Source organism: Anguilla anguilla, chromosome 14, assembly GCF_013347855.1.
Source record: "Anguilla anguilla isolate fAngAng1 chromosome 14, fAngAng1.pri, whole genome shotgun sequence".
In the NCBI taxonomy this organism is placed as follows: Eukaryota; Metazoa; Chordata; class Actinopteri; order Anguilliformes; family Anguillidae; genus Anguilla; species Anguilla anguilla.
The window spans coordinates 34,756,202-34,784,145 of record NC_049214.1 but is presented as its reverse complement, the minus strand read 5'-3'; the positions used below and the strand labels follow the sequence as shown (position 1 = coordinate 34,784,145).

At 44.3% G+C, this 27,944-nt stretch overlaps 1 protein-coding gene across 5 annotated transcripts; it reads right to left on the bottom strand.

Moving 5' to 3' along the window:
• Positions 1 to 14: 14 nt before the first annotated feature.
• Positions 15 to 27,165, bottom strand: slc20a1b (solute carrier family 20 member 1b). 5 transcript variants are annotated; one of them, XM_035390195.1, is made up of 11 exons: positions 27,014 to 27,165; positions 20,479 to 21,142; positions 18,961 to 19,101; positions 17,837 to 17,922; positions 17,046 to 17,142; positions 14,966 to 15,085; positions 9,667 to 9,894; positions 5,590 to 6,154; positions 4,852 to 5,031; positions 4,251 to 4,335; positions 15 to 3,227 (listed from the first exon to the last, which is right to left on the bottom strand). In XM_035390195.1, the coding sequence occupies exons 2-11, from the start codon at positions 20,825 to 20,827 to the stop codon at positions 3,072 to 3,074; spliced, it is 2,007 nt and encodes a 668-aa protein (XP_035246086.1). In that variant the 5' UTR covers positions 20,828 to 21,142; positions 27,014 to 27,165; the 3' UTR covers positions 15 to 3,071. The 5 variants fall into 5 exon arrangements, with proteins under 5 accessions (XP_035246086.1, XP_035246089.1, XP_035246085.1 ...); XM_035390198.1 differs by lacking the exon at positions 27,014 to 27,165 and adding an exon at positions 26,781 to 26,804; XM_035390194.1 differs by lacking the exon at positions 27,014 to 27,165 and adding an exon at positions 25,892 to 25,995.
• Between the last annotated feature and the right edge of the window lie 779 nt (positions 27,166 to 27,944).

Sequence of the window (27,944 nt, the reverse complement as noted above, 5' to 3'; positions counted from 1 at the left end):
ACAGGAGTCAAAAAACGTGTTCAAAATTTTTTTTAATTTTTCATCCATCACAATTTTTTTTTTCGTCCCATTTGTCAAAGCCCAGTAAATAGAGATTACTTGCACCTGTATATTGGTACAAATCTAACACTCTCCAGTCTGTTCTTTGGTACCTAAAAAATATATATATAATAATGATAATAAGGCATCTACAGCGACTAATTGCTTGAGTGAATCCCAGCCAAGATAATAATACCGATCGCGGCTTCACAACAGCAATGTTCTCCTCAGCCCAGCAGAACCAACTGGTATTTGCATCCAATCTACCCAGCACAAGAACACTTCAAACAGCACCCAGACCGGTGAAGGCGTTCTTCCTCTGCACCAAACAAAACGGCCCCATGTTCCGAGCCCGATTCACGCGGTTCAGGGTCTTCTGAGACAACTCTGTCCCCTTCCCCGCCGGACACGAGGTACTGGAATGAGGATATGACGACTGAATTCAAGTATCAGGCTTACAGACAAATTTCAGCAGAACATTAAAAACTACCACGCGTCTACGATTCGGTGTGGTCAAGTTCTAACGGAACTAAAATGTGTAATCATACATCATGTTAGACTGTTTATCCCCGTCATTTTGCATTTCATTTTGTTCTCTTAACCCAAAAAGCCTGTCAAAGTATTTATATTTGTCAGTGAACTTTTTTTTTTTAACTATCCAATTAAAGTCTCATGCTTGCAAAGCGTTATAAACATCAGTGAAGCCTACGGATATACCTTCGGTCTCGAATTTGTCTTGCCATACGTAAAGTCCATCCTCAAGGTGCAAATTATTTTTTCTTATAAATCTAAATTAGCTCAAAATGACTACACCCCATTCTCACTAATCACTATCAACTACTTTACATCTACTCCAAGAAATCTCTGTATCCCTTTCAATTAAAATTAATAATAACAGTAATAGTAGTAATTTTTAGTTAATTGATTTTATTTACTCATGTATTGAGAAAGACATTGTGTGTTCCTCCTTACAGGTCTTCAGAAAGGGCTGCTTGTTCAGACTCCTTTTAGGAATAACCCCATTTAAATTTTACCTTTTATTTTGTAAAAATCAGGTCCGACCACTATATGTTCTTTTTAATGTTTGAGATGTTACTTTAGCTATAGGAAAAGATTGTGACATTCAACATTTCACTAAATCTCTTTCAGTTGGTGTGGCAGTAGTGTACTCGTGATAAATACCACACCCCTCCCCCTCACCCCCAAAAAAGGTGAAGAAAAATTCAAGACCGAAGCTATTGAACTTTGAAGCTTAAATCTGTGTAGCGGCTAAATAAATAAACACTGTTCTACAGCAAGACCAGCCATAATATTTAGATAATATTGTATTTTAATTTCTCCCATTTGCCAGTTTAAAAAAAAAAAACAACCTTTGGTTCAAATAATACCATACTACTTTGAATAATCGCCGTGTCGTGCATTTCAAAATCCCAATGGTGTTTATTCAACAGATGCGTTAATTGAGTGCGGCAGCTAACAGGAGTAATACGGTAGCTGTAGAAGTTTCAAATGTCAGGTGGGTGAGATGTTTCCTTTGTGATGGCTGAACAATGGTCACTGACTGAGAGAATAGGGGTTTTATGGCAACAAATGCATTTAGCTGTCTGGGTGGCTTTAACTAGACAGACCCAACCCATTGAAACGGGAATAATAAAATGGATATGGGACAATGCTGCTGCCACTTTTTCGCACAGAAACCAGACAAGAGCCAATCAGAGTACACTGATGAGGAAACGGAATAGCCCAGACTGTGGCTGGTGACGATGCTCCTGGGAGCCCATCATCCCTACAGAGAGAACGGCCAGAAGATATCTTCCAGTTACAACTGCTCTCTGTTCAAAAAGCAACAGCACCAGTGTCTCATTTCTATTATATTTCCCTGTCTCACAAGGGCACGCGATTATAATAAGTAACACGGTAAGTCAAGTACAAAAAAAATAATAATAATTTACTGGGGACAGTACTGAATAGCTTCTCTATTAATAATATTCATATGGTCTACCAGCTTGGGAAATCCCAGCAGCATGTGTGCGTATTACATTGTGAAGACACAGTACTTGAAACTGCATGAAAATTAAGGGCAACACTTGCAACAATTTAATTTACAATCACAAAAGGGTGCTTACTCTCGCTGTGTTTAAAACAGGCCATGTACAGTGCGGCAAGTTCCAATTAGCAGACGCGTGATCTGAGGGGGTGATGGGATACGTTTGGCCTCCAACGACACACTGTCAATCATTCACCTCAAAAATACTAGGTAACAGGGAGGGAGGCCTGCCCACTACCTGTTGGTGAAACTATTTTAAAAAATTATAGATAGCCAAATTCAGCACACGCTACACACGCGTCTAGAGATACCAACGCACTCGGTCACTCACTCACTTACACACACACTCTCAGTGAAACACACGCACCCTCAATCAAACACAGCACACACACACACACACACACACACACACAAACAACTAAGCCAAGATATGCCCTTACTAGCTCACTAGAACCTAAAAAATACTGCTTATCCTAGGTATTAGCGAGTCACAAATAAAAAAAATTGCTAATATTGCATTGTTATTGCTCTTTTGTCAATCTTGTTATGTGTATAAAATAAAACTAAGAACTTACTTGTATGTACATAATTACAAAAATCCAAAAAGAAAATTAAGTCACTACATTCTAGCCTAACAAGAGCGAGGTGCCAACTGGCAAAATATACAGCAGAGATAACAAAGGTACAGAACAAACTAGCCAGACGAACAGAATGAGCAAACAAGTGTTTCTTTTTTTGTTGTTGTTGTTTTTTTTTTTTTTTAAATACAGCCAGTAAGAGGAATGGAAGTCTCCCTCTCCTTGTTTGCCACCAATAGAAAGCTTTTGATGAACAGAGAGGTGGAGAGCCCCGGGATGGTGTTTGGTAAGGTGGGGGGGTGGGGTTTTTGGAGCCGCTGCCGGTGCAGGGGGGTCCCGGGACTGATGGCGGAGGTGGGAGACGGAGGCCCCTGTTCCCGCTGGGGGCGGCTGTGGTGCGGAAACGCTCAGATGATGACGTAGATGAAGAGCGCCATGATGGCGGCGCTGATGAGGCCGGAGATGGGCACGGTGACGAACCACGCCAGGAAGATGTTCCGGAACAGGTGCCAGTCCACCGCCTTCCTGGAGCGAAGCCAGCCCACGGCCACCACTGAGCCCACCTGCGCACACGCGCACACACACACACACACAGCGTCAGCACACACACAGCGTCAGCACACACACACACACACAGCGTCAGCACACACACACACACACACACACACACACACACACACACACACACAGCGTCAGCACACACACACACAGCGTCAGCACACACACACACACACACACACACAGCGTCAGCACACACACACACACACACACACACAGCGTCAGCACACACACACACACACAGCGTCAGCACACACACACACAGCGTCAGCACACCTGTCGGTCTGCCTCCTCTCAGCCATGTCACTGTAAGCTGGCTCTGCTTCCAACCATAAACACAACCTCTGAACAATAACAAACTGTTAATGGTTTGATAATCGCAACCAATTACCTCTGAATTCTAGCAAGTTGTTACTGGTTGTAAATTAGAAGTCTACTGAGGGAAGATTTACACTATTAAGGTCCCATTGTGTCAGATAGTGATTATATACAGACAGGTGAAATCAATGGGTTCCCAATTGCTGAAAATGTGGACAACTGGTCACTTGAACCATTTGTAGTAAACAAAGAGTTCAGAGACAAAGTAAATGAAACAATATGTAATTATGCTAAAATGTTATGCTAAAAGGAAAAAGTTCCCTCAAAAACCTTCACTGATCAAGGGATTTGCTATAACAAAAACCAGTATACACACAGTGTTCAAGTCTGAGAACCCCTGAACTACAAAATTACCTGAATCATTCGGCTTAATCAGTCAGATTCAAATTTCCTATGTTTTTGACTGGCTTTAATGGAACACGGTAGAGAATCGACCTATAGTTGTGTAGTGACATCACTAACCCCACTGAGTTGACCAATCATAGTTTACCATCAGCAAACCAGACATACAGAACAGAGAGTCGCCCTTTAAGATATCCTCAAGCACGCACAGTACACTTATTGGATCATTTCAACTACTCCCAAAATTGTGAGGGAACATACACCGCCTTAGACAGGAAATGAGTGGACGGTGGCGTTGGCATGGTTACCTTGCAGTGGGTGGTGCTGACAGGAAGGCCGATGTTGGAGGCGACGACCACAGTGACTGCAGAGGCCAATTCGATGCTGAAACCACTGCAGGGGAAAACCCATTCCATTACAATGTTTTCCACAGTCACACGCTAGCTTAACAGGGACAAACAGCTCTATATGCCAGATGCACAGCACAGACACACTTAATATAAGGGTAGGAAATGTGGCCATTCACATTAAATGGATGAGTTCAAGTTAAAAACAAAAACAAATGAATTTTGTGAATGGAACTTCGGAATGGAATTTTTTTTTCCCCCTCGTCACAATTTAAATGAACTTGCTCTTCATTTCATCAGTTCACACTTTTCTGACTTAATTTGCATGCAAACACACATTTTGTAAAAGCACATTTAATTGGTCTTGCTGAATTTGTGTGGGCATTATTTTATAGCAGTACACCTGATTAGGCTGGTTAAGCTGAAAGCAGTACCTGAATGGGGTTGTTGGGGGCCAGGACTGCTAATTCTATAACTGTACATATGATTGGTTTGGCTGAACACGTACAGACATTATTCGTGTTATAGCAGCAGATCGGATTGGTTGAGCCGAGAGCGGTACCTGGAGGGGGTGATGGGGGTCAGGTCCCGGCCCATTGTCTGGATGACCCTGCGGCCCCAAACCCAGAGCCCGGCGCAGATGCCCACGCCTCCGTACAGCAGCAGCCAGACCGGTGTGGGACCAACCACCTTGCCACTCTGGTACACCAACCAGATGGCAACCAGCGGGCCAATTGCGTTACTGGGGAGAGAGACAGTGGGAGGAGTCAAATAAGCAAGCGCATAATGTGTAAGTCGGCCCATTACATCCAAGTCAACCAAGTCAAACCTAATTTGCATATCCCCCATTCAGCCCTAATTTGCATATGACCCATTTAGAACAAGCACTCCCCCTCCCAAACTTCCAAGAAATACAAATGATCACCATTACATAACTTCTGTTTCCCTGTCATAACAAGACACAAAGAATGTTTGTAAAGGTATAAATCTACCTGTGAACATTCTAATGCTGAACAATCGCTTCTGGTAACTTGAAAGCAATAGAGTTCTAGAACAATGACATAGAATTTTTAAAAAACATGCCAAAAAAAAAAAACCAAACTCTTCAAAAGGTTAAGACTGCATCTCCACACTACAGAGGTTCTACTCTACATCACATCTCACTCACACATATATATATATATATACACACACACACACACAGACACACACACACAAAGACACACATGCACGCACACACACACACAAAGACACACGCGCACACACACAATAAAAGCTTTAAGGCCCTTCATCACTGTACCTGACATCGTTGCCCCCGTGGGCAAAGGACCCAAAGCAGGCGGTGAGGATCTGCAGGAACTGGAAGAGCAGCGAGACCTCGGGCCGGTCCTCGGGAGCAGCGTCGTCCTCGGGCGAGCCGCGCCCTCCCCCCGGCCCGCCGGCGGCCCCGTCCCGGATCTCCAGCGCCACAGGGTCCTCTCCCAGCCCCAGGTCCAGCCCCTCGCTGGCGCCCTTCTCGGCCATGGAGTTGCAGTAGCTGGTGTAGCTGTCGATGCGCACGCGCTTGCGCTCCAGCGGCGCCAGCTCCTCGCCCAGGGGGCGGGGCTCGCTGTCGCGGGGGCGGAGCTCGCCGTGCGCGTGGATGCCGCAGATGGCCATGGTGTAGGAGGTGTAGCTGTTGTTCCGGCGGATGGGCCGCTCGCCCGACTCGCCCATGCAGTCGCCCACCTTGGCCAGGTGCAGCTTGTGCAGGAGCTCCTTGTACAGGCCCGAGTCCTTGTGCACCGTGTGGTACTGGCTGTAGCCGCTGCTGGGGATGTGGGCGGGGCCCGTGCTGAACTGGACGTGCGGGCTGCCGTTCTGGACTGGGGGGAGGAAAAAAACGGCAGGAAAAAAAAGAGAGTGAGGTGCAGTAGGGTTCTAAAGCTCTGTGAGGCAGCTTCAATGCACTGCACAGGGATGGGACCGTTCAGTGCAATTTCCATGTTTCAGTCAGAGTGCTGTATGTTAGTAACAGTAGGGTTCTTACTGTTGTTGTTGGTGCAGTCAGAGTGCGGTATGTTAGTAACAGTAGGGATCTTACTGTTGTTGTTGGTGCAGTCAGAGTGCTGTATGTTAGTAACAGTAGGGATCTTACTGTTGTTGTTGGTGCAGTCAGAGTGCTGTATGTTAGTAACAGTAGGGATCTTACTGTTGTTGTTGGTGCAGTCAGAGTGCTGTATGTTAGTAACAGTAGGGATCTTACTGTTGTTGTTGGTGCAGTCAGAGTGCTGTATGTTAGTAACAGTAGGGATCTTACCGTTGTTGTTGGTGCAGTCAGAGTGCTGTATGTTTGTAACAGTAGGGATCTTACTGTTGTTGTTGGTGCAGTCAGAGTGCTGTATGTTAGTAACAGTAGGGTTCTTACTGTTGTTGTTGGTGCAGTCAGAGTGCTGTATGTTAGTAACAGTAGGGATCTTACTGTTGTTGTTGGTGCAGTCAGAGTGCTGTATGTTAGTAACAGTAGGGATCTTACTGTTGTTGTTGGTGCAGTCAGAGTGCTGTATGTTAGTAACAGTAGGGATCTTACTGTTGTTGTTGGTGCAGTCAGAGTGCTGTATGTTAGTAACAGTAGGGATCTTACTGTTGTTGTTGGTGCAGTCAGAGTGCTGTATGTTAGTAACAGTAGGGTTCTTACTGTTGTTGTTGGTGCAGTCAGAGTGCTGTATGTTAGTAACAGTAGGGATCTTACTGTTGTTGTTGGTGCAGTCAGAGTGCTGTATGTTAGTAACAGTAGGGATCTTACTGTTGTTGTTGGTGCAGTCAGAGTGCGGTATGTTAGTAACAGTAGGGATCTTACTGTTGTTGTTGGTGCAGTCAGAGTGCTGTATGTTAGTAACAGTAGGGATCTTACTGTTGTTGTTGGTGCAGTCAGAGTGCTGTATGTTAGTAACAGTAGGGATCTTACTGTTGTTGTTGGTGCAGTCAGAGTGCTGTATGTTAGTAACAGTAGGGATCTTACTGTTGTTGTTGGTGCAGTCAGAGTGCTGTATGTTAGTAACAGTAGGGATCTTACTGTTGTTGTTGGTGCAGTCAGAGTGCTGTATGTTAGTAACAGTAGGGATCTTACTGTTGTTGTTGGTGCAGTCAGAGTGCGGTATGTTAGTAACAGTAGGGATCTTACTGTTGTTGTTGGTGCAGTCAGAGTGCTGTATGTTAGTAACAGTAGGGATCTTACTGTTGTTGTTGGTGCAGTCAGAGTGCTGTATGTTAGTAACAGTAGGGATCTTACTGTTGTTGTTGGTGCAGTCAGAGTGCTGTATGTTAGTAACAGTAGGGATCTTACTGTTGTTGTTGGTGCAGTCAGAGTGCTGTATGTTAGTAACAGTAGGGATCTTACTGTTGTTGTTGGTGCAGTCAGAGTGCGGTATGTTAGTAACAGTAGGGATCTTACTGTTGTTGTTGGTGCAGTCAGAGTGCTGTATGTTAGTAACAGTAGGGATCTTACTGTTGTTGTTGGTGCAGTCAGAGTGCGGTATGTTAGTAACAGTAGGGATCTTACTGTTGTTGTTGGTGCAGTCAGAGTGCTGTATGTTAGTAACAGTAGGGATCTTACTGTTGTTGTTGGTGCAGTCAGAGTGCTGTATGTTAGTAACAGTAGGGATCTTACTGTTGTTGTTGGTGCAGTCAGAGTGCTGTATGTTAGTAACAGTAGGGATCTTACTGTTGTTGTTGGTGCAGTCAGAGTGCTGTATGTTAGTAACAGTAGGGATCTTACTGTTGTTGTTGGTGCAGTCAGAGTGCGGTATGTTAGTAACAGTAGGGATCTTACTGTTGTTGTTGGTGCAGTCAGAGTGCTGTATGTTAGTAACAGTAGGGATCTTACTGTTGTTGTTGGTGCAGTCAGAGTGCGGTATGTTAGTAACAGTAGGGATCTTACTGTTGTTGTTGGTGCAGTCAGAGTGCTGTATGTTAGTAACAGTAGGGATCTTACTGTTGTTGTTGGTGCAGTCAGAGTGCTGTATGTTAGTAACAGTAGGGATCTTACTGTTGTTGTTGGTGCAGTCAGAGTGCTGTATGTTAGTAACAGTAGGGTTCTTACTGTTGTTGTTGGTGCAGTCAGAGTGCTGTATGTTAGTAACAGTAGGGATCTTACTGTTGTTGTTGGTGCAGTCAGAGTGCTGTATGTTAGTAACAGTAGGGATCTTACTGTTGTTGTTGGTGCAGTCAGAGTGCTGTATGTTAGTAACAGTAGGGATCTTACTGTTGTTGTTGGTGCAGTCAGAGTGCTGTATGTTAGTAACAGTAGGGATCTTACTGTTGTTGTTGGTGCAGTCAGAGTGCGGTATGTTAGTAACAGTAGGGATCTTACTGTTGTTGTTGGTGCAGTCAGAGTGCTGTATGTTAGTAACAGTAGGGATCTTACTGTTGTTGTTGGTGCAGTCAGAGTGCTGTATGTTAGTAACAGTAGGGATCTTACTGTTGTTGTTGGTGCAGTCAGAGTGCAGTATGTTAGTAACAGTAGGGATCTTACTGTTGTTGTTGGTGCAGTCAGAGTGCTGTATGTTAGTAACAGTAGGGATCTTACTGTTGTTGTTGGTGCAGTCAGAGTGCTGTATGTTAGTAACAGTAGGGATCTTACTGTTGTTGTTGGTGCAGTCAGAGTGCTGTATGTTAGTAACAGTAGGGATCTTACTGTTGTTGTTGGTGCAGTCAGAGTGCTGTATGTTAGTAACAGTAGGGATCTTACTGTTGTTGTTGGTGCAGTCAGAGTGCGGTATGTTAGTAACAGTAGGGATCTTACTGTTGTTGTTGGTGCAGTCAGAGTGCGGTATGTTAGTAACAGTAGGGATCTTACTGTTGTTGTTGGTGCAGTCAGAGTGCTGTATGTTAGTAACAGTAGGGATCTTACTGTTGTTGTTGGTGCAGTCAGAGTGCTGTATGTTAGTAACAGTAGGGATCTTACTGTTGTTGTTGGTGCAGTCAGAGTGCTGTATGTTAGTAACAGTAGGGATCTTACTGTTGTTGTTGGTGCAGTCAGAGTGCTGTATGTTAGTAACAGTAGGGATCTTACTGTTGTTGTTGGTGCAGTCAGAGTGCTGTATGTTAGTAACAGTAGGGATCTTACTGTTGTTGTTGGTGCAGTCAGAGTGCTGTATGTTAGTAACAGTAGGGATCTTACTGTTGTTGTTGGTGCAGTCAGAGTGCGGTATGTTAGTAACAGTAGGGATCTTACTGTTGTTGTTGGTGCAGTCAGAGTGCGGTATGTTAGTAACAGTAGGGATCTTACTGTTGTTGTTGGTGCAGTCAGAGTGCGGTATGTTAGTAACAGTAGGGATCTTACTGTTGTTGTTGGTGCAGTCAGAGTGCTGTATGTTAGTAACAGTAGGGATCTTACTGTTGTTGTTGGTGCAGTCAGTGTCCTTGGCCTCCTTGTCGTCACAGTCGTCACAGCCCCCGATGGACATGGTGACTCTGCGCTCCTCGGCGGGGGGCGGCTGGGCGGGGGGCTCCGGGGAGGGGGTGGGGGGTTTGGGGGGTTCCTCGGGCACCGTCGTCAGGCACAGGGCCTCAGGGTCCCGTTTCTCCATCAGCGGCCTCTCGGAGGGGCTGCACTTGATTTCACCTGAGAGCGAGCACACGCGATATTCACGCCGTGAGCACAACCCGGTCTTTCTCTCCCCTCTCAACCGGGAGCGGTCACGACCGCAAGCCGCGTTCTGTGGAGAATTGTTCAGAGAAAGATGACACGCCCTTATTTATGAACCATTTATGGATTGCCATGTTATGTTTTTTAAAAAAATGACCATTTTCAAATATCAGATGGCGCAAAAAGAACAAAGCTGGGGGAAAAAAAAAAAAAAAACTTTTGTAGAAAATTTAAATTTTCACCAAGGCCAGGGTTAGGGACCACTGACCGAAAGGGTAAAAATCTAAGGACACTGCACTTTCGATGCTTGTAGGCTTGGAACCCGCGCTACAGCTTGGACAGGGGAAAACGATTTCCCTTGTTATTCTGGGAGACAGCAGAAAGGCCACAGGCGACTGCTCACACAGACACAGACTGTGTGTCTGGACTCAGATGCCAGCGGCGCTAGTCTGCGGTGGACCCAGTTCAGGTGGACGGCCAATTCGCTCAACTTCCGCAGTGCATTGTATTAAAATGGACACAATGTGATTTCAGACGTTTCCACATCCATCCGGGAGACAAAGGACAAGGGAAATATTTTCCCCCTCACTCGTGCCGGGCCCCGTGAAACTGAAGCCGTGGTTAAAACCAACAGAGCTAAAATGGCGGACTTCCAGCACACGCGTTTATAAAGACGCACTGAACAGGAAAAAACTGGAACCGTGAAATCTGGCACAAATTACATGGGAAAATGTCTTATGCAATTTTATGAGATATTATGCAATGCAAAAGAGTTTCCCCGTATTTCAATTCAGGTTCTCAATTAAGGAGATGCGTTCTGCAGCTACTGGTACACCGAATACATTCTTCTCAGAACTGTATTTACGTGTGTGAAAATGATCATGAGTCATCATACGCAGAATTCAACAGGCGTTTCTTCAACTGCAGTCTAGCCCAGGGATATTGGCTCTACCAATAACGGTTTACATTAGTAACAACCAATACAACAACGCAAATGGTAATTGGTCAATAAATTGCTATACTTCTTGGTTCCCTGTAGGTATTACCAGGATGTAGTAACCACCAATCACAGTCACATTTTGAATCATTGTATTCTGTGATTGGTGGACCTCTCCCAGGACCTTTTCTGCAGCAGTAAGGTAACACCAGGACTCTTGTCCTTATTCTATCCTCCCTGGTCAAGTCCTCCATAAGAAATGTCATTTTTGGATGAAATATTGTTTAACTAGAAATCCTCTAGAGGAACAAAGAAAACCTCACTTACGCAAAGAATTACTCAACACAAACGGGAATGTATGCCTTGAGTTGAGTAAAGGATTTTTTTCTCAAGTTAATTTGCGAGATAAGGGAGTGAACTGGAAACACAAGGAGGAGACAACTCCATAAGCATTGAGGCGGGAGTCTGAAGGTGCGGTTCAAGGGTGAAGAAGCTTGAGTAACAAAACGAGTCACACGCAGAGCATGCTGGGAGAACAGGACCGCGCCAAAGACTGCGTGGAATGCGCCCTGCCGCAGGAATGCCGCCCAAATCCGCTCCGGCGGCGGGCTGGGGGACGCACGCTTCTGCATGACTGCATCTACAGCACAGCCGCCAGTCAGCGCTTCACACAAGGTCCCATGAAGAGTCAAAATGGACCTCTTCTACAAACAAACCCTAGCAGGAGTGCCAGCCTTTTTGGTGCAAACATAATAATAATAATAATAGTAACAGTAATAGTAATAATAATAATAATTTAAGTGTCTTTGAGTTCATGAAAAGCGCAATGTTAAATAAATGTATTATCATTATTACTTAGCGCCCCAGCTCAGAGACATAGGGAGGCGCTTCTGTGCCCTCGCTGGAAAATGTAAATGTTCTGAGGTTAAGCACACGCCTGCGGGTGTGCAAAAACACCGCCACTCAGCTCACACTGCACTCCTACCGCCCCGGACTCACAGGGGAGACTGCAGTCATGAACTCACAGCACTGCTGAAACCAAGGTTCCTGTGCACTCACCGACCGTTGTCACGGTAAAGCTGAACCCAGCACCAGCCATGTTAAAAACACTGAATGCAGAGCTAGCCTTGTTATAAACACTCTATGCACGGATACTCGGCTCAGACGCGCTGTCAATGTGGCCAATTTTGCCAATGTGACGGGAGTGCGTCTCCCCGGGTAACGCTTGTGCTTCTCTTCCACAAAATTGATTACATTTTTTTATTTAATCTCGTTGGGCCTTCCCATCAAAGACCTTCTAGATTAAAATGTGATTAAATGCTTAACATTCTCCCAGTGCGATTCTATGCCAATGTGCTTAGCGCCAAAGCAACAGTGCCCAGCTGTGGCTCCTCAGAACCAATCCAATACTGTATGCAATGCAGTAACAAGCAAATCAATAGCATACGCACACATATTTCACTGGCCTAATGCATGGACCTAACTGACAACCAGCACTGCAGGTAACCAACACGTCTCACAGGCATTGATGGATAACTGGCCACCAGCCAGAAAAAAAAAAATAAATAAATACCATCAGACCAAATATTTTGTAATAACCGTGTGCATTAATTTTTATTCCATCAGAATGCTGTCACTGACCTCTTTGAAAATGGCAGCACACCAGAACAATAAAAATCTGACAAAAATACCACTGCCAGGCCCAGAAAATAACCCCAACCCGCTTTCTGTCCCCAAATGTATTTTTATCAGGCTGTGCTGTTCTGATACTTGGCTTTGTTCACTGAAAGTGGAGCAGATCTTACTATGTGGAGCAGCTCCAGTCTGTAGTAGGGCTTAACCCCATGTGATAGTGCCTTCCCCGACACCCTGGGGTAAGCACAGGCTATTCCCGTCAGCAAGGCAAGGACAAATTAGGGACTAACTCTGTGACCCAATTAGGTGGTCTTAGATTGTCTGTTAGACTTAAGACCGTCCCGGGCTGATCCTATAGGCCCCAAACACTTGAGATCAGTCAGTAAGCTTTTAACTTCTTTTTTTTCTTTCTTTCCTTGTGTAGATTCATTACAGCAAGGAAACAAAAAGCTTCTTAAGATATGATGGAACAAGAGAGAGAGAGGGAGAGGATTGCTTTCAGAGAGATGAGAGTGGAATTTTTAATAGGAGAAGGGTCATTTATTTTAAACTACATGGAGTCTCAGCCATAATCTACTTTACTTTTAATTGCTCATATCGACTGATGTAAATGATTATCAGCTTTTGTGTAATAATCCCGGAATGGAACTGGCCTGAGAGATACATGCTTAAGGCAGACACAAGACACACTGAAGAATGAATGTATAACATACAGCAGCTTGGATCTGTGTGGGCGGGGGGGAAAAAAACTGCAATTACACTCCCACATTTTCAAAACTCCATGCTCCTAAATGACTAAATTATACCAGACGGCTGCCATTTTCTGCACTCAAGTCACGCACAAATATTTTTAACTCGCTCAAATTTAGGGGGAAAAAAATTCAAGTCAAGAATTGACTTAAATACCTGAACCCCCCCTCCACACACAAACACACACCCGCCCCCCCTCAGGCCTTTCCTAGTCTTGCAGGAGCGTTTTTGTGGGGATGCGTTCTCACATTAACCTCCCGTTTATTTATTTTCTTTTACTTGTTATATTTAGAGAGTCACTTCCTCAGCTGTGTACACACAGAATCCTGATGTGCACTTCATCATCTCCTCTCCCTCGCTGCTGCCGCAGCCGGACCGCAGCGTCTGGCCCGTGATCCACGGGGCTGTTTTTCAGAGGACCAGCCCCAGACACCCAGCTGCTGCACACAACACACACCCGTCTCTAAAAGCCAGACAGGTCCTTCAGCCCCGCTGCAGATCCAAAAACCGCACATGGCTACTGGCCACTGCCATCAGCCACCGGCAAAAAGAATTACCTTTCAGTTAAGGGTCAAATCGGGAATCAGCTAAGCTCTATGCCGATTCACATAAGCAGTGGTCAGAGTCCAATTCATAAATACGACACAGCCAACGAATAGGCCTCATAATAACATTAGTCTGGCCAGGTGCTAAAAATAGCAAGACCACATTTTCTAACCTCTGTGTTTATCCTGAATTCAGTAGCTGGGGGTGGGGGGGGGGGCACAGTTATCGTATTTATAAATCGCTCTGGATAAGAGTGGCAGCTAAATTAATGTAAAGTACAGCAAACAGCTGGACTACCCACAGCCAAGCGCCTTTACTGTAACCTCTCCTGACTTCCTGTAGGTCACATGAGCCTGCCTTCTCTTCTCCTTTATGTAATGACTAATGGAACCAAACTCATAAAGAAAAAAAAACTACAAGAGGAAACAACCTCATGTGCTTGTCCGCAAATCGAGTTGAATGTGAAATATTTTCCCAATGCGACAGAACAGAACCCTGGTTCGAAACAAAATTCAGGCGACTGACGCACAGCTTTGAATGCTAATGGCTACAAACCGAAGTGGCGCCGCCACTGGACTCTTCCCTGAGAATGAGCTCATCTGCTCCAGTATCCTTGACCTCAGACAGGCCTCTTTCTGTTAGCGACAGGGCACACAGGAACCCCATGCGCTTTGCGGCGTTATCACCTGCCATTTAAAGGAGGTAAACGGGTCCATTCTTAGCCTAAATCCAGGGCTTTGTGTCCATGTTTGAGCAGCGTGCTCATGGGGTAGATGCTACTTATTTGAAATAAATGCATTTACAATTACCAGGAGTTATTAAATCAGGAAATACTCTTATTTCCTCAGGTGCTAAATGTCATAGCTAGGAACAGAGGGTTGGGGTATGGCATAAGCACACATGTTGAGAGCATTTTCCCCTCAGACAGCTGATAGCAGGAGTGAAGGTTCAACAGAAAAGCAAAATACTACTATTCCTGAACCAACCAGCAAAAAAAAACAAAAAACATATCTCTTCTCTGAATTATGCAATAAGCGTGACCGGAATAATGTAACATGTAGCATTACAATGCAAGCTTCCCTCAGGCGTGCGTTCGTGTGTGTGTGTGTGCGCGCGCGCGCATGCGTTTGTGTGTGAATATCATAATTTGGCAGTTGACCCAATGGGAGGAAGACTTACGGTCGATCTTCCTCTTGAGGTAGGGGCAGACGGCGAACCAGACCACGAGCGCGGTGAGGGCGGCGCAGGCCAGTGATATGAGGAGCGTCACCCACCACGGGACGTTCGGGAACCCCAGCGCTGCGGGGGAAGAGAGAGAGAGAGAGAGAGAGAGAGAGAGAGTGTGTCAGGGACACTCCCAACACAACCAACAGACAAGGGACCAGACATTTTCACAACTGCTCACAATCAAAAAAGTGCACCGTTAATGAACTCAGGATCTGCACCTTGGCAGAAGCACCTGCTTTCAGTATACTTCCTTTCTCTCACTTATTCAAGCGATCCCTCCATTTCAGCAGTTACCCGTGTAACCGTTAGAAAATGGTAAAGCCGCTTGCTCGTGGTTGTGTGTTAGAATGCTGGACAGGCCCAGTTGGCCATCATTTAGGCTATTGTGCCTAGAAGAGATCTAAGTGATTGCGAAAGACATCATCAACCAGGGGCAACTAGGAGCGCATGCAAGGCAAAATGGACACATGTACAGGACTGACTTCTAAGATAACGGCAAGTCACCGCGGGCACATTAAACAGGAGCACAGTTCTACATCACTGGGAATAGTTTGTTAAAGGTTTTGCGTGTGTGGTAAGGGAGGGTGGGGGGGGAACGGACCCTTAGCTTCTGCTGAAACAGCCCGTTCTTTTCAAGGCCGCAGTGCAGACAGCGTGTCCTCAAACACGCTTTTGTTAGCGTTCGCTGTAGCGTTTGTTTAAGATGGACCAGATAACCGGCTAATCCTCGCGCGGGCGCTCGTAACCATAACGGCCAGCGTCTGCGGCAGGGCCCGGCGCCCCCGCTTCTGGACTGCTTTTTGCCGGCTGCTGCTTCTTCTGGTGACACGGTGCCTAACTGATGCATTAAAGCAGGTGTTCACACTAAACCTCGCCTCATCTGGCTTTATTTGGTCTAAATTTCTTGTGGATTTTAACTTTGAACTAGGGAGCCCTATCTACAGCAGTAAATACCCGGTTTTTAATGACATCACCATTGTCTAATTAAAGCAGAGTTCTGGATCTCGCTGTTTCCATGTTACACAAGCCATATTGAAGGCATACGTTAGACACCTCACTTATGTTTTGAAACGGCACTTTCTCCTGGCTGAAACGGAGCCGTTCCGAAGGTTCCATGCACAGAACAATCCCCCGGCACATGACACGAGGACGCTGACGACACCGGCCAGAAAAAGGCTGGATTAGCCTTAACCGCACTTAAAATGGAAAACACAGGACTTTCCCCACTTCCACCACCCTTATTAACAGAGCTTTCAGAACACAGAACAGCTAGCTGGATGACCTCACAGGCGCGGCCCTCGGGCTCGTTCTCTCCCAGGCTTGAGACAGCGCCGGATCCTCGCTAGGCTGTAAGCCATGAGCCTGGACGGGCTCAGCGGGCCGTTCACATCATTATGCGTTATTGTGCTCTTAAATCCCTAAATAACAGGGCTTCTCACACTCGGTGCTGGGCCCCCCTGTGCGTGCTGCTTTTCATTCCAACCACAATTGCAACCCATGAATTGTAACGAGCGGTTAACAGTCCTTAATTACACACTTAAGGTAGCGTCTGTAGAAGGACGATTTACTGTCTTCAGGCCACACCATGTCAGAAATAGCTATTCACGCCATAAACAAAAGACAAAGCAGACAGCAGTGAGACAAGCATGCTTTGTGTTAAAACTGGGTTACAGGTGAAAAAAATAAACATAATAATGGAACAACTTAAACACACGTTTCCAACCACCTTAACTGAACGAGAGGTCACTGTTACAAAACCCAGGTCACACAACAGGCCCACAATGACCGTTACCTCACACAAAGCCTTTACAAACACACCTGAGCCGTGAATAGGGGTGATTTTAAACCTGGGTGGAAAGCTAGTTACGCAAGATCCCTTAGAAATGTCCCAGTACGTTTACCTCTCGTTAAATTCTGGAAAAGGTCCCGGGGTGTCGAAATGCCAGTGGTATCCAGACTCCTCTGTGAAGGCCATGCTCAAAGACACACCTGACTGCTAGCCACCTTTCTTTACCAGGCAAGAGACTCTTACCTGGAGCTCCCGTGAACATGATGGAGAAAAGGTTGATTGCCATAGTGACTGCATAGAAGACAGGCAGAGCCTTCAAGCCATTGGGTACCGGGTCCTCCTGCAAACGACGGGTACACCATGGACCGAGTTAGGCCACCATATGCAAATCTGCGCTTTCCACAAGTCTTCATTTTTGTTTTATTTTTAAAAACCTTCAGCAAGTTGCAAGAGTTTTCTCATTTGGCTTCAAGTGTGTGCACATGGAGCCTCTAAACAGCATGTGTTACATACAAACTTCCACGATTAAAACTTTGTGACCAAACATCACCATGTGTTAAATGTCATCACTTAAAAAAATGCTACATGAGCATCACCTAATTTTGGTTCTTAGAGAATTTTATTGTGAAATGTTCTAAAACACCAAACACCAAACACCAAAACTGAGCCTCAAACTGGGACACGTACCTTGGCACACGGCCAAAACAAAGACCTGGGAACCATTCTTTTAGGGTCACCTTGTGCATGGGCATTTGTGTGTGGTGTGAAACGCGTGTTGTATGGTGTACTATCTCTGAATAAGGAGGAGGGGGATGGATGTGATTGGTTACTCTATTCGGTAGCAGTTTCTACAGTAAAGGCCGGTCCTTTGTGCATAATTAGCGCTGTATGTTTTCATCTCAAGCTGCGTTTGTTCAGTTATCTTTAAAGCACTGTACAGGATATTTTCATGATGATAAGCAGAGGCAAAATAGCCCTTCAGACTCAATTCAAAAGCAAGGCCACAAAGAAAAACAGAACTCTCAGTCGCGTACCTTCGCCAGGATGAACATACGGATGAAGTAGAAGAGGATTGCAGACATGATGCCAGACAGAAGGGGAGACAGGAACCAGGAAGCAACTGCCAAAAGAAGGAAGAAGAAAGACAATTAACTGGATGAGCCACACAGCAGCCCCATATTTAGCCGCAGTTAAGGCCCCATTCTTGTTCTCGTGTGCATAGAGGCCTGGGATCAAATTCTCACCTTGCCGATTCAAAGCTTCACATTACGAATCAATTTAAGGACTTTTATCAAAAACAACACAAAAAAAATCTAAAAAGGTGGGAAAAAAAATCCTACCCTACAATTCTCAATAGGCAACAGTGGTATGGTTACGGGGCCATTTCAACACTCAGAAGCTGAATTGTGAACATCATAACTGCATCACGAGACAGGGGCAATAATAACTGAACACAAAGACCTGAGTGCAACTGGAGAAACAGGGAGGAGCGAAACACTTTATAAATGATTCACTTTATCCAGTTCAGTCATTCAAACGGTTTTACTCAAGGATACGCAGCTACATTGTTCCACTGAACAACAAACAAACACAACCACACACCCCAATGTCCTTCGTCTTGACACCAGAGCCACCTCAAACAGGTTCAAAATGATTCTGGTTAAAACCAGTCGGAACTAGTTTTATCTAACCATACAGTAGATAAAAACAAATGATAGTAAAGCTGAAATGTATCAAGCAAGTATGCAAAAATTATTTTTCAAACAAAACCTGCCAACGATGAACTAGGCATGCTGTTAAGCATCCGTAAAGACAGGTTTTGCAGCTGTTTCAAGGAAAACAATTTACAAGCACATTCCGTGTTATTCCCAGTAAGACCACAAATTGCGTAATGCCAGCTAACACTGTAAATTTTAAAAAAAGAAATGACTTGCATTCACAAGGAAAAACAAACAGGCTACGAGCAGAAAACCATCAGCCTTGTAAACCTTTTAGAACCGGTTATTTAGAGCACTGGTGGCTCCGGGTTGGAAAACACTCAACTTGCACAAGCCCAATTTCAGCTCTCCCACCCACCCCCTCAGGCTGTAATAGGGGGGATTTTTCCAGTCGGAACCAGTCTGTCACAAAGCAAGGGGGTGGGGGGGCTGTGACTCACCAATGCGGAGCAGCTCCATCCAGTTGAGTCCTTGATTACCTTTGGCCACCAAGGAATAGCCGATAGTGGCACCCACAATGCAATGGGTGCCAGAGATGGGGAGCTTCAAAAACGAAGCCATCAGCTGCCACACAGCCGAACCTGAGAGAGAGAGAGAGAGAGAGAGAGAGAGAGAGAAAGCGACAGACAGACAGAAAGAGAGAAAGAGCGGGAGAGCGAGAGATAGAGACAGACAGACACTGCGTTTTAATTGCAGCCGTCTCGCGAGCGCAGGCACGCTGATCATTTCCATTCATGCCAGCCCTTTTGTTTTCCAAAACCACCAGAATCTTCAGCGGAAAGCTTGTGACCAGAACGTTTTCCACCATCAACACATTTCTCCAGTGTGACTCAACCCAACTGGCCGACACATCGAGAGCTCAGAATTACAGGGTCCTCACATTTCTATCAAAAATGGGTAAACAGTAGAGTGATCTGTCGTGCCCATTTTCTATAATATGCATTAAATTACATTTTGAAAATGTTAAAATAGCATGTCCTTCAATACAAAATGATGCAATGCAATGGAGATTTTAAAGTTCTACACCTCAGAAGTTTCACTGCCAACAGACAGATCCCTAGAATTCCAAGCTCTCGGTATTGTAAACGAGTCAACCAGCACATTTAGAATTGTGCACCCAATGCCATTCACCTCCCACTGACACTGTGGGCAAACATGTAACAAGTACAAAGTACACAAGACTTCTGAATGGACTCATTTTTTTGCATGAAGGTTTAAAGTCCTTATCCACCTAACGAGACCCTCGAGTCAGAGAGGAAAAAAGGAGAGGATGACACTGCTGAAGAATAGACGTACCTAAGGTAAGGGAGTTAGGCACTAATTTAAAGGATGCAAAAGCATGCAAAATAAACCGCTGCAACGGATTCTAACATTGGGCGCACCCACTGTTTTATTCTACGCACAGAAATTAAACATAAATGTATGTCCTCAACAGGGACTCCCCTACTCTAATCCTGTAAGGCCAGGGGAGTGAAGGCTTCTTATTACTTAACACTGCACTGACCCGTTAAGGAGGTTAATTACACATTTACCTTACCCCACTGGGGTTAGCTCAGAAAGTGGGATAAAGAAGTCATCCAGCCAACTTGGAAATGCTCTCAATAAAATTCAATCTGACCAGACAAAAGGCCTGAGTCACTTTTCATATTCTATGAAAATGAAGTGGCCAACTTTTTAATCTCGCTTTGTGAAATGACCCCTAATGCCCCCCCCTCGCATTTAATGCGTCCGAGCTGTTCACTTGAAGCCAAAAACAAATACAGTCATCACCCAACACGCTATGTAAAGGTACTCAAACTGTGTCAAGCTTTTAAATGCATCGTCTTAACATTTTTGGGGCTAAAGAAGCTATGGGCAGGTAGCCTGCACCAAACTGACAAACATGAAATCATGTAAAATAGACAACTGTAAATGACCAACTTTAAACGGTCTGAAGGCGGCCCGTGGAACTCACTCACCGAACATGGCGCTGACTGAGCCGGCCATGAGCAGGTGTTCCGATCCGTTGTACATATTGACCTCGATGATGCCTTCGCGGATGGTCTCGCTGACCTTCGACCCCAGCAGCACGGAGCCCACCGTCTCAAAGATGGTGGCCAGGATGCAGGCCTGCCGGAGTGTGACCACGCCCGAGCCCACCGCCGTGCCGAAGGAGTTGGCCACGTCGTTGGCCCCCACAGAGAAGGCCAGGATGAAGGCGATGATGAAGCCCAGCACCAGCAGCCACAGGTAGTCTGGCAGGTAGGCCTGAGCAGCCGCAGCCACAGCCGCGGTGGTGGCCAACGTTACAGTAGCTAGAGTCGTCATATCTAAATTTTAAAAATTACCTTTGGAAATATTTCAGATAATTGGCACAAAATTGATGTTTGTGTGAATTTTGTGAATACAAAAAAACAGAAGGGCCTTCTGTCTTCTTTAAGAAGATTAGGGAAATTAAAATGTAAACAACGGGATGTGGTTGGCTCAGCCAAGAGACACGGGGCCGGGAAAGGGTGGTAAAAACAGAGGTTATTGCAACCCTCTCTCTGTGTGCTAGTTTCTTTTATGATTTGTTTGGTGCTGGGTGGGTAAACAAATTGAGCAGGTCTCCATTGTGCAACAGACTCCGAATGGTGACACTTCCTGAAAAAGAAATGATAGATGTCTCCTGTTAATCATTGACTCACCTCCTGCCCCCCCCCCCCCAAAAAAAAATCTTATCAACTGAACAGCCATCACATGCATCTAACAAAAATGTCATTTTTTTCTTTTTCTTTTCAACAAGTTACAGACCAGCCATCATAAAAGAGACTAGAGGCTATCCTGCTATCACTGAATGACAGAACGCTTAAGGCCAGGAAGCAGTAAAAGAAAGAAAGGATGCGTGCGCTAGGCTAAAGCAAAATCATTTTGACATGAACAACTCCATCTCATTATAACCTTGGGAAGGACAAATGATCTTTTTCCTCCGCATATCAATTATGCTAAAATGTATTATCGAAACCTGTACTCCTACACTCATTAAATACAGACATTTTCCCCATTTCGTAGGGGTGCCTGACATTGGCTCTGGTATTTTTGTATATAATTTTTTTTTTGTTTAACCAAAAATAGCAAGCAATTTAGACCCAAGGACCCTGGTGTGGCGAGTCAAGTGACAGCTGACAGTAAAAAGCAGCAGCTCGCAGCCTTCCAGCGCCCAGGGTTACGCACCCGAGGACGCGCACATTCTCTACAACACACGGTAACATTCAAATAAGGAAGTTACATAACACAGTGGTTCCCTCCCTCTTCTCTAGAATCCGGTTCAGACTGGTAAAGTGGAGCTTAATTTTTGTGCTACTGCTTAGACCACACTGCCGCCGTCTGATTGGGACCCTGCCTCTCTCCATTCATCAGACTCCCAAAATGGGACTCTGCTTTAAAAAATTTCTTGAAAACTTCTTGTAATACAATACCGATTTCAAAATTATATGATCTTGAATGATTATGACCAACTTAAAAAGTCTATGTTTTCATATGCAACGTTTGCATTTTGAGTGTTCACATGACCCAGTATTATCATTTGTGTTCCAGAACAGTTTTCTAGCACATTCTAGTAAACCAAAAAAAAAAAAAAAGGAAAAAAACTGTAGCTTACTCCGAATACACGCATGTGCTCCTGTTCTTGCCCAAACCGAAAACCGTCCTGAATGTGTCACAAGATGCCTGGTCTTTGGAAAAGGAATTCTAAGTTTCCCTAACAAAATGTCACAGGTGCTGGAGGGCAAGAGTACAAAACGACATGTTCCGGGACGCTGTAAATGTGACCAATCAAAGCAAAGCCACATTATCTATCACTAGCAGGCAGGCCAGTTCTTCAGAAGTGTGGCTGGCTCCGCACTGATACTGTGTCATGTTACTGCTCATACGTAAGAGTGCCATGCTACTTTTCATGGAAGTGTGAAAGCCAGGACTCTTCAACTACCTTTCCACATAAACCACTTTTTAAATGGTGAACGCAGGCATTTCCTAATGCCAAATAAGACATTTAATCACTGGATGTACATCTGCATAAACAACAAGTGCATTCTTACAATGTGTAGCAATTAGGCCTGTGTCACATTCAGAATAGCCCTCATTACGTATTCACTTACAGCAGTGTTCTTGATCAATTCATGTTCTGTCCAGATCAGCACTTTACAACGCTTTGGGTCTAATTTTTCTTCCTCAGAAATGTGATCACCCCAAGTTAGCCTGCTTAGCTATGTGTGTGCATTTCCATCATTCTCGTCATGCGGCTACACACTGCGTAACATGGACGTAAAGACTCAGAACTCGACCCAACGTTTAAAAATACCAGTAGTGGCAAGAAGTGAGTGACAGGTGTTAATGTGTTCATACAAGGAAAGCCTGTCACTGTCCGTGTTACTGTCCCTGGCAGCGGTAAGCTGATACTGTCCAGATGCTGACCTGGACATAGCCGCCATCTTTTTGATACATATGGAAACATATATGGGACTTTTTGCGGGTCTCCACAGGCCAAAGGGGCCAATGCTACGTTTGCAGTGGGCCCGATTTGGCCGCTGGGTTGCTAACAGAACAGCCCTGCTTTAAAAGAATTGTCCTGGTCAGCTACGAGGCTTCGCGGCCAATATAAAGGTCAGTGAACTGGCACAGAGCCTGCCTTAAATTGATACAGGAACAAAAGGCACTTTTTAGTTTGTTCTAGCACATGCAACTCTAATCCAACCAAAGAGCCATTAAGACTTGGTTTCTAGCTGCACTTACAACAGACCAAAGCCATTTCATCACATCTGACGGTAATAGCCATGTACACAAATCCAGGAACCAACATTCAACAAAAAAAGTACATACAAGAAGCAGCTGGTCTTTCACTACGTTTGGCAACAGGGTCATACAAGACCCACCATAAATACTGAGAATCCAAGACCAAGGCCAGAAGAGACCCCTTATAGTACCAAATGTCCCAGTGCACAATCACAACAAAAAGTAAAACCACCAGACGAAGAGTGGCCTCACCAGGCAAGATATAGCCTTCAGAAAAAATAACTGACAGAATTACATACACACTCAGTTTGGTAAAATTCTCAACCCCTTAGTTATGCTACTGAAACAACACTATAACCTCATACGTTCCACACAAACATATTTGCTCAATATGTTTAACCTCGAAAGGTCTGACTCCGTTTAAGTGCAAAGTGCTCCAATTTGCTGGGTTTTTAATATTCGCTAGGGAGGTCAGGCACCTTTAGCCACTGCACAAAGAAGCATATCAAGCAACTAGAACTTCCTAGGTGACATAACGGTTAATAAAACAAGACTAGAACAGACTACACCCGGCACCCATGCTTGCATGCGACCTGTTTTATTACCCTCGTTTTATTAACCATGATTAACATAGGAAGTGCAAAGTATGACTGTATTGTTGAAACCAAATATCTGTATGATAACATAAATTATAATGGGGAGTTTTTGCAGGTATGTCTTGGGTGTTCAAGAGTAGAGACAGCATTACTAGCTCCAAGACACTCCAAACATTTACTACATTAAACATTCAAATATTTATCAAGAAATTAGTCAAAACTCCACCGCCATCCTCTGGACTGCATTCATTTTAATAAACGGCCTCATTATACGTCAGAATTCATGATAATACAGTGCCGACCGACTAACCAGTTATGCATGTGCTGAATACTGTTACTTCAAGCTAAATTTGGTGCTACGTAGCTTGCGATTTGCCACGTATTGTTGGTGCCAAATCATAACTAGCTAGGTATTAAACACATAGTATCTGTCCATTTATATAGTATATGGTTTCTGTACTTTCGGGTTTATCGCCAATACCGTGCGTACGTCAGAGTTCATGTATTATGTAATAAATATGGTGGAATCATTGAGGAACGGCTGTCGCAGTTGCTAAGGAAGTGAACCCACTTCACCGGCGTATTGATTCAGTCTACGCCATGGCCCGAGAAATCAAAATGGCCAGCGAGCTAGCTAATCACATGCACCTCCATTGTTCTTAGCTAATGATATGTCAACTTCATACACGTACAACCAACTACAGATTGTACTATTCGTCTCAACCTTCCATAATGCCATACTTATAAAGTAGTGTGGCACTTTGTGTCTGTCTGCAATGTTAGCAAGCGAAGTTTAAAATATAATACACAGAAGCACACGCTGCTAATGCTAGCCAACTACGTTAGCTAATTGACGTTATCTTCCGAGGCACAATACACGTTCTTAGAATATTGATTGCAGGCTAGTTGCCGTTAGTTTTGCGCAGATAAACCGACAGCAAAGTCATCACTAGTTTACTTTTTCAATGACAGCCAACAAGACAACCTCTCTCGCGAAAAAGAGTTTTATTATGAGAATTTCATCATCGGCCAACGTTAGCGGAACGGAGACAGTACATAGCTCGTGAACATCAGTTCGCATTTTGGCATGCTAGCTAACTACGTCACACCAGCAGGCTGCTCACGACGCAGACTAACTCAAGTTGGACAGTTTTCATTATCAAGAGAATGCTGCCATCATATTCCGTTTTAGATAGTAATAAACTTTATATCCGACGACACTCCTAACTGACTACGTTACTGACTTACGGCGAATTGGAAGCTAGCTAGCTATCTAGCTAATTAACGGCGGACACGTGTCCACACTACGTTACGTTACTACGATTATTAGACAGCTGGCTACCTAATATCTAGCCGGTATTGAAACAATAAAACATTAAAAATCTAAATAACCTAGTTGTTTAGCCAACATAGATAGAAACCATGCCTAATTTCTCCTGCGCTGCTCAAAAGGTATCTAACGTGAGCGAATAAGCCATCTTGTTAATGAAATAAGATTACTTAACGTTATGTTAGAAAATAGCGCTGGTCACTGTCATTTTTAGCAGGACAGTCGTTGGTTAAACCAACTAGCTAACTAGCACAGGAAAGGTCAGGTGGTAATTTGTCAATCCAGCTAGAAGCTAGCTAGTTACAGTAACGTTAACTGGCTTGCAACCTACTGCTGTGCGGTCATTAACTTTGTAGTCAACAACAGTTGAAGCAAATTGATATGAGTTCACATATCAACAGTAGTTAGCAAATTTAATAACAACCAAGTATATTTTCCACAAATGTTTAAAATATTATGACGTTCCGCTTTTCTGCCCTCACATCTGTCCCGCCCGTTTCTATAGTCAGATAGGGCGCGCGCGGGATAACTGGTACCCGTAGCCGGTATTCTGAAAACTTAGGCAAGTGTTGAGAAACACAACGAACGGAAAACCAGAATCAAACATACTGTAGCTATATTTACTAATCGTACTCGACACTTTCATTAGAAAGACAAATAATTAGCTGCGACAAGCGGCATTTACCAATGACTCACCCCGCTATTGGTGTCCACAGTTAGCAGAACAGTGCCGGTGACTGAACTGAAGAAGCAGCAGCGCACGCCTGAATCAATGAAAATGGGGCGGAGGAATGGACTCTCCCCCGTTACGTCACATGACCGTCTATCATGCGATCCGGATTACGCTGGACAGAACGGGGTTTCGTAACTTGTAACAACAGTTGACTTCAAATTTGAATATATTAACCCAACAGGTTCTGTGCAAATTCAGATTTTATAACCGCCAAGAATATGTTACGCCGTTTTTGGTAAACTGAGCCACTTATGAACATCTCTGAATTTGTGGAGAGAATGCACGTGTGTACCAGCAGACACAGCCTAAAGAAATTGATCAAACATATTGTCCGCTTTCATATCAGAAACTAACCAAACTCATAGGCTAATACTCAACATAGTCACATTATTGCATTTAAAGTAAGAAAAACGTACTTCTTCGATTGGTGGTTTCCTACATTGCAACATAATTTTATGTAAAATGTTAAATACCCGTTCAGTGATGCAGTATTCCATGCAAATCCACCAGGCTCGTTTTTTGTCAAAAAATGTTTTGTCAACTGTTGAGGAGGTTAACGTTAGATAGCTAGATTATCCAAATTAACTAAAGTTAAACTACGGATCGTAGCCTATATAGCTACATCCGAGCAAGGGTATTATTATGATTGCTGGATTGGAATTGGAATCATCTAACTTCAGACGGCAATGAAACAACATTTTTGTTCCGAATACTGGTTTTTAAAAATACGTTTCTTTTAATAGTACCCCGTATGAATATCTTTCTAGGTGTTTAAAGGGTAAAATATTTCAAATGATTGGTTGACACAGGTTTTTTAAAACATTTAACGTGTACGCAACATATGTTGCCTACCTTACGCCAACCCGATGCCTGACACAAGCAGCTTGCGCACCCCGCTACTGGGACCTAAAAATCAAAAGTCCCTAGTCGATATCTCCTGCCTTGACCCACTGTTTTATTAGAATCTGCTCCAGCCTGCATGCGCCTACTTCCAAACTTTTAAATGCATAACTGCAGTTAGCACATGCGGTTTTAAAATCATATAGCCCTAACTAACAGTCACGGTAATAAAAAGTTATAGCCACCTGCAATGAGAATGTAGAAGCTTTCCGTCAGGTTTCAGCAAACGAGTTTCTCTTGAAGGTATTGTGGACCGATGTTTGGGGACTCAGAGCTACACGTCCTATTTATATCATCCTAGGTTATGGCTTAACTGCTGTGTTTTGAAATTTGCGCCCAGACCTATAATTTACAGTACAACCCAAAATTATGAACCTCCCACCCTCCTCCTAAACAGGAAGTGCAGACACCTTTGAACTTTTAGTAACAGCACGATGTGTTTACTGTCCACCTATAACTTTTATAATAGGCTATTGCCCCTCTTATCTTCTCGCGCCATTCTCCTGATTTTTACAATACGTTGGTAATTAGAGCAGGGAAAATTTCCCAGCTAAAGCCCAGTTTATTGTTTCTGTTATTTTCCTCTGGCACTGGGCTTTTTTTAAAAAACGTACTTTTAATGCTTCAGCACAGCAGACACAATATCATTGGGTGAGGCTATACGGAGGACTGTTGAACAAAAGTCTGAGACACCACAGTCTTCACCATACCATTACTGCAACTCTTCTGCATAAGTTCCATCATGTGTGTCACAGATGGATCACCTCGATCTGCAGATGGAGAGACTTGAGTCCATTTCTGCTCAATCGGAGTGGCAGAGTAGTAGGCTATAATATGTAAGTAGCTGGACTTACTGTAGCGGGACTGCAGGTTCATATTCCAGCTGGGACACGCTCATTGCACATTTGAGCAAAGTGTTTAACCAGAATTTTTTTTTTTTCAGTAAAAAATATACAGCCGTACAAACGGACTGTGTGTCGGCCTGTAGAAAGCAAGATGTGTTACCCCCTCTGAATGATGGTGTCTGCTTATTGCAAGTGTTTGAAAATGAGGGGAGTCGAGGGTGGCCCTCTGAGAAGTGGTTTCTGATACAGAACTGGGCTCTGTTGCCAAAAT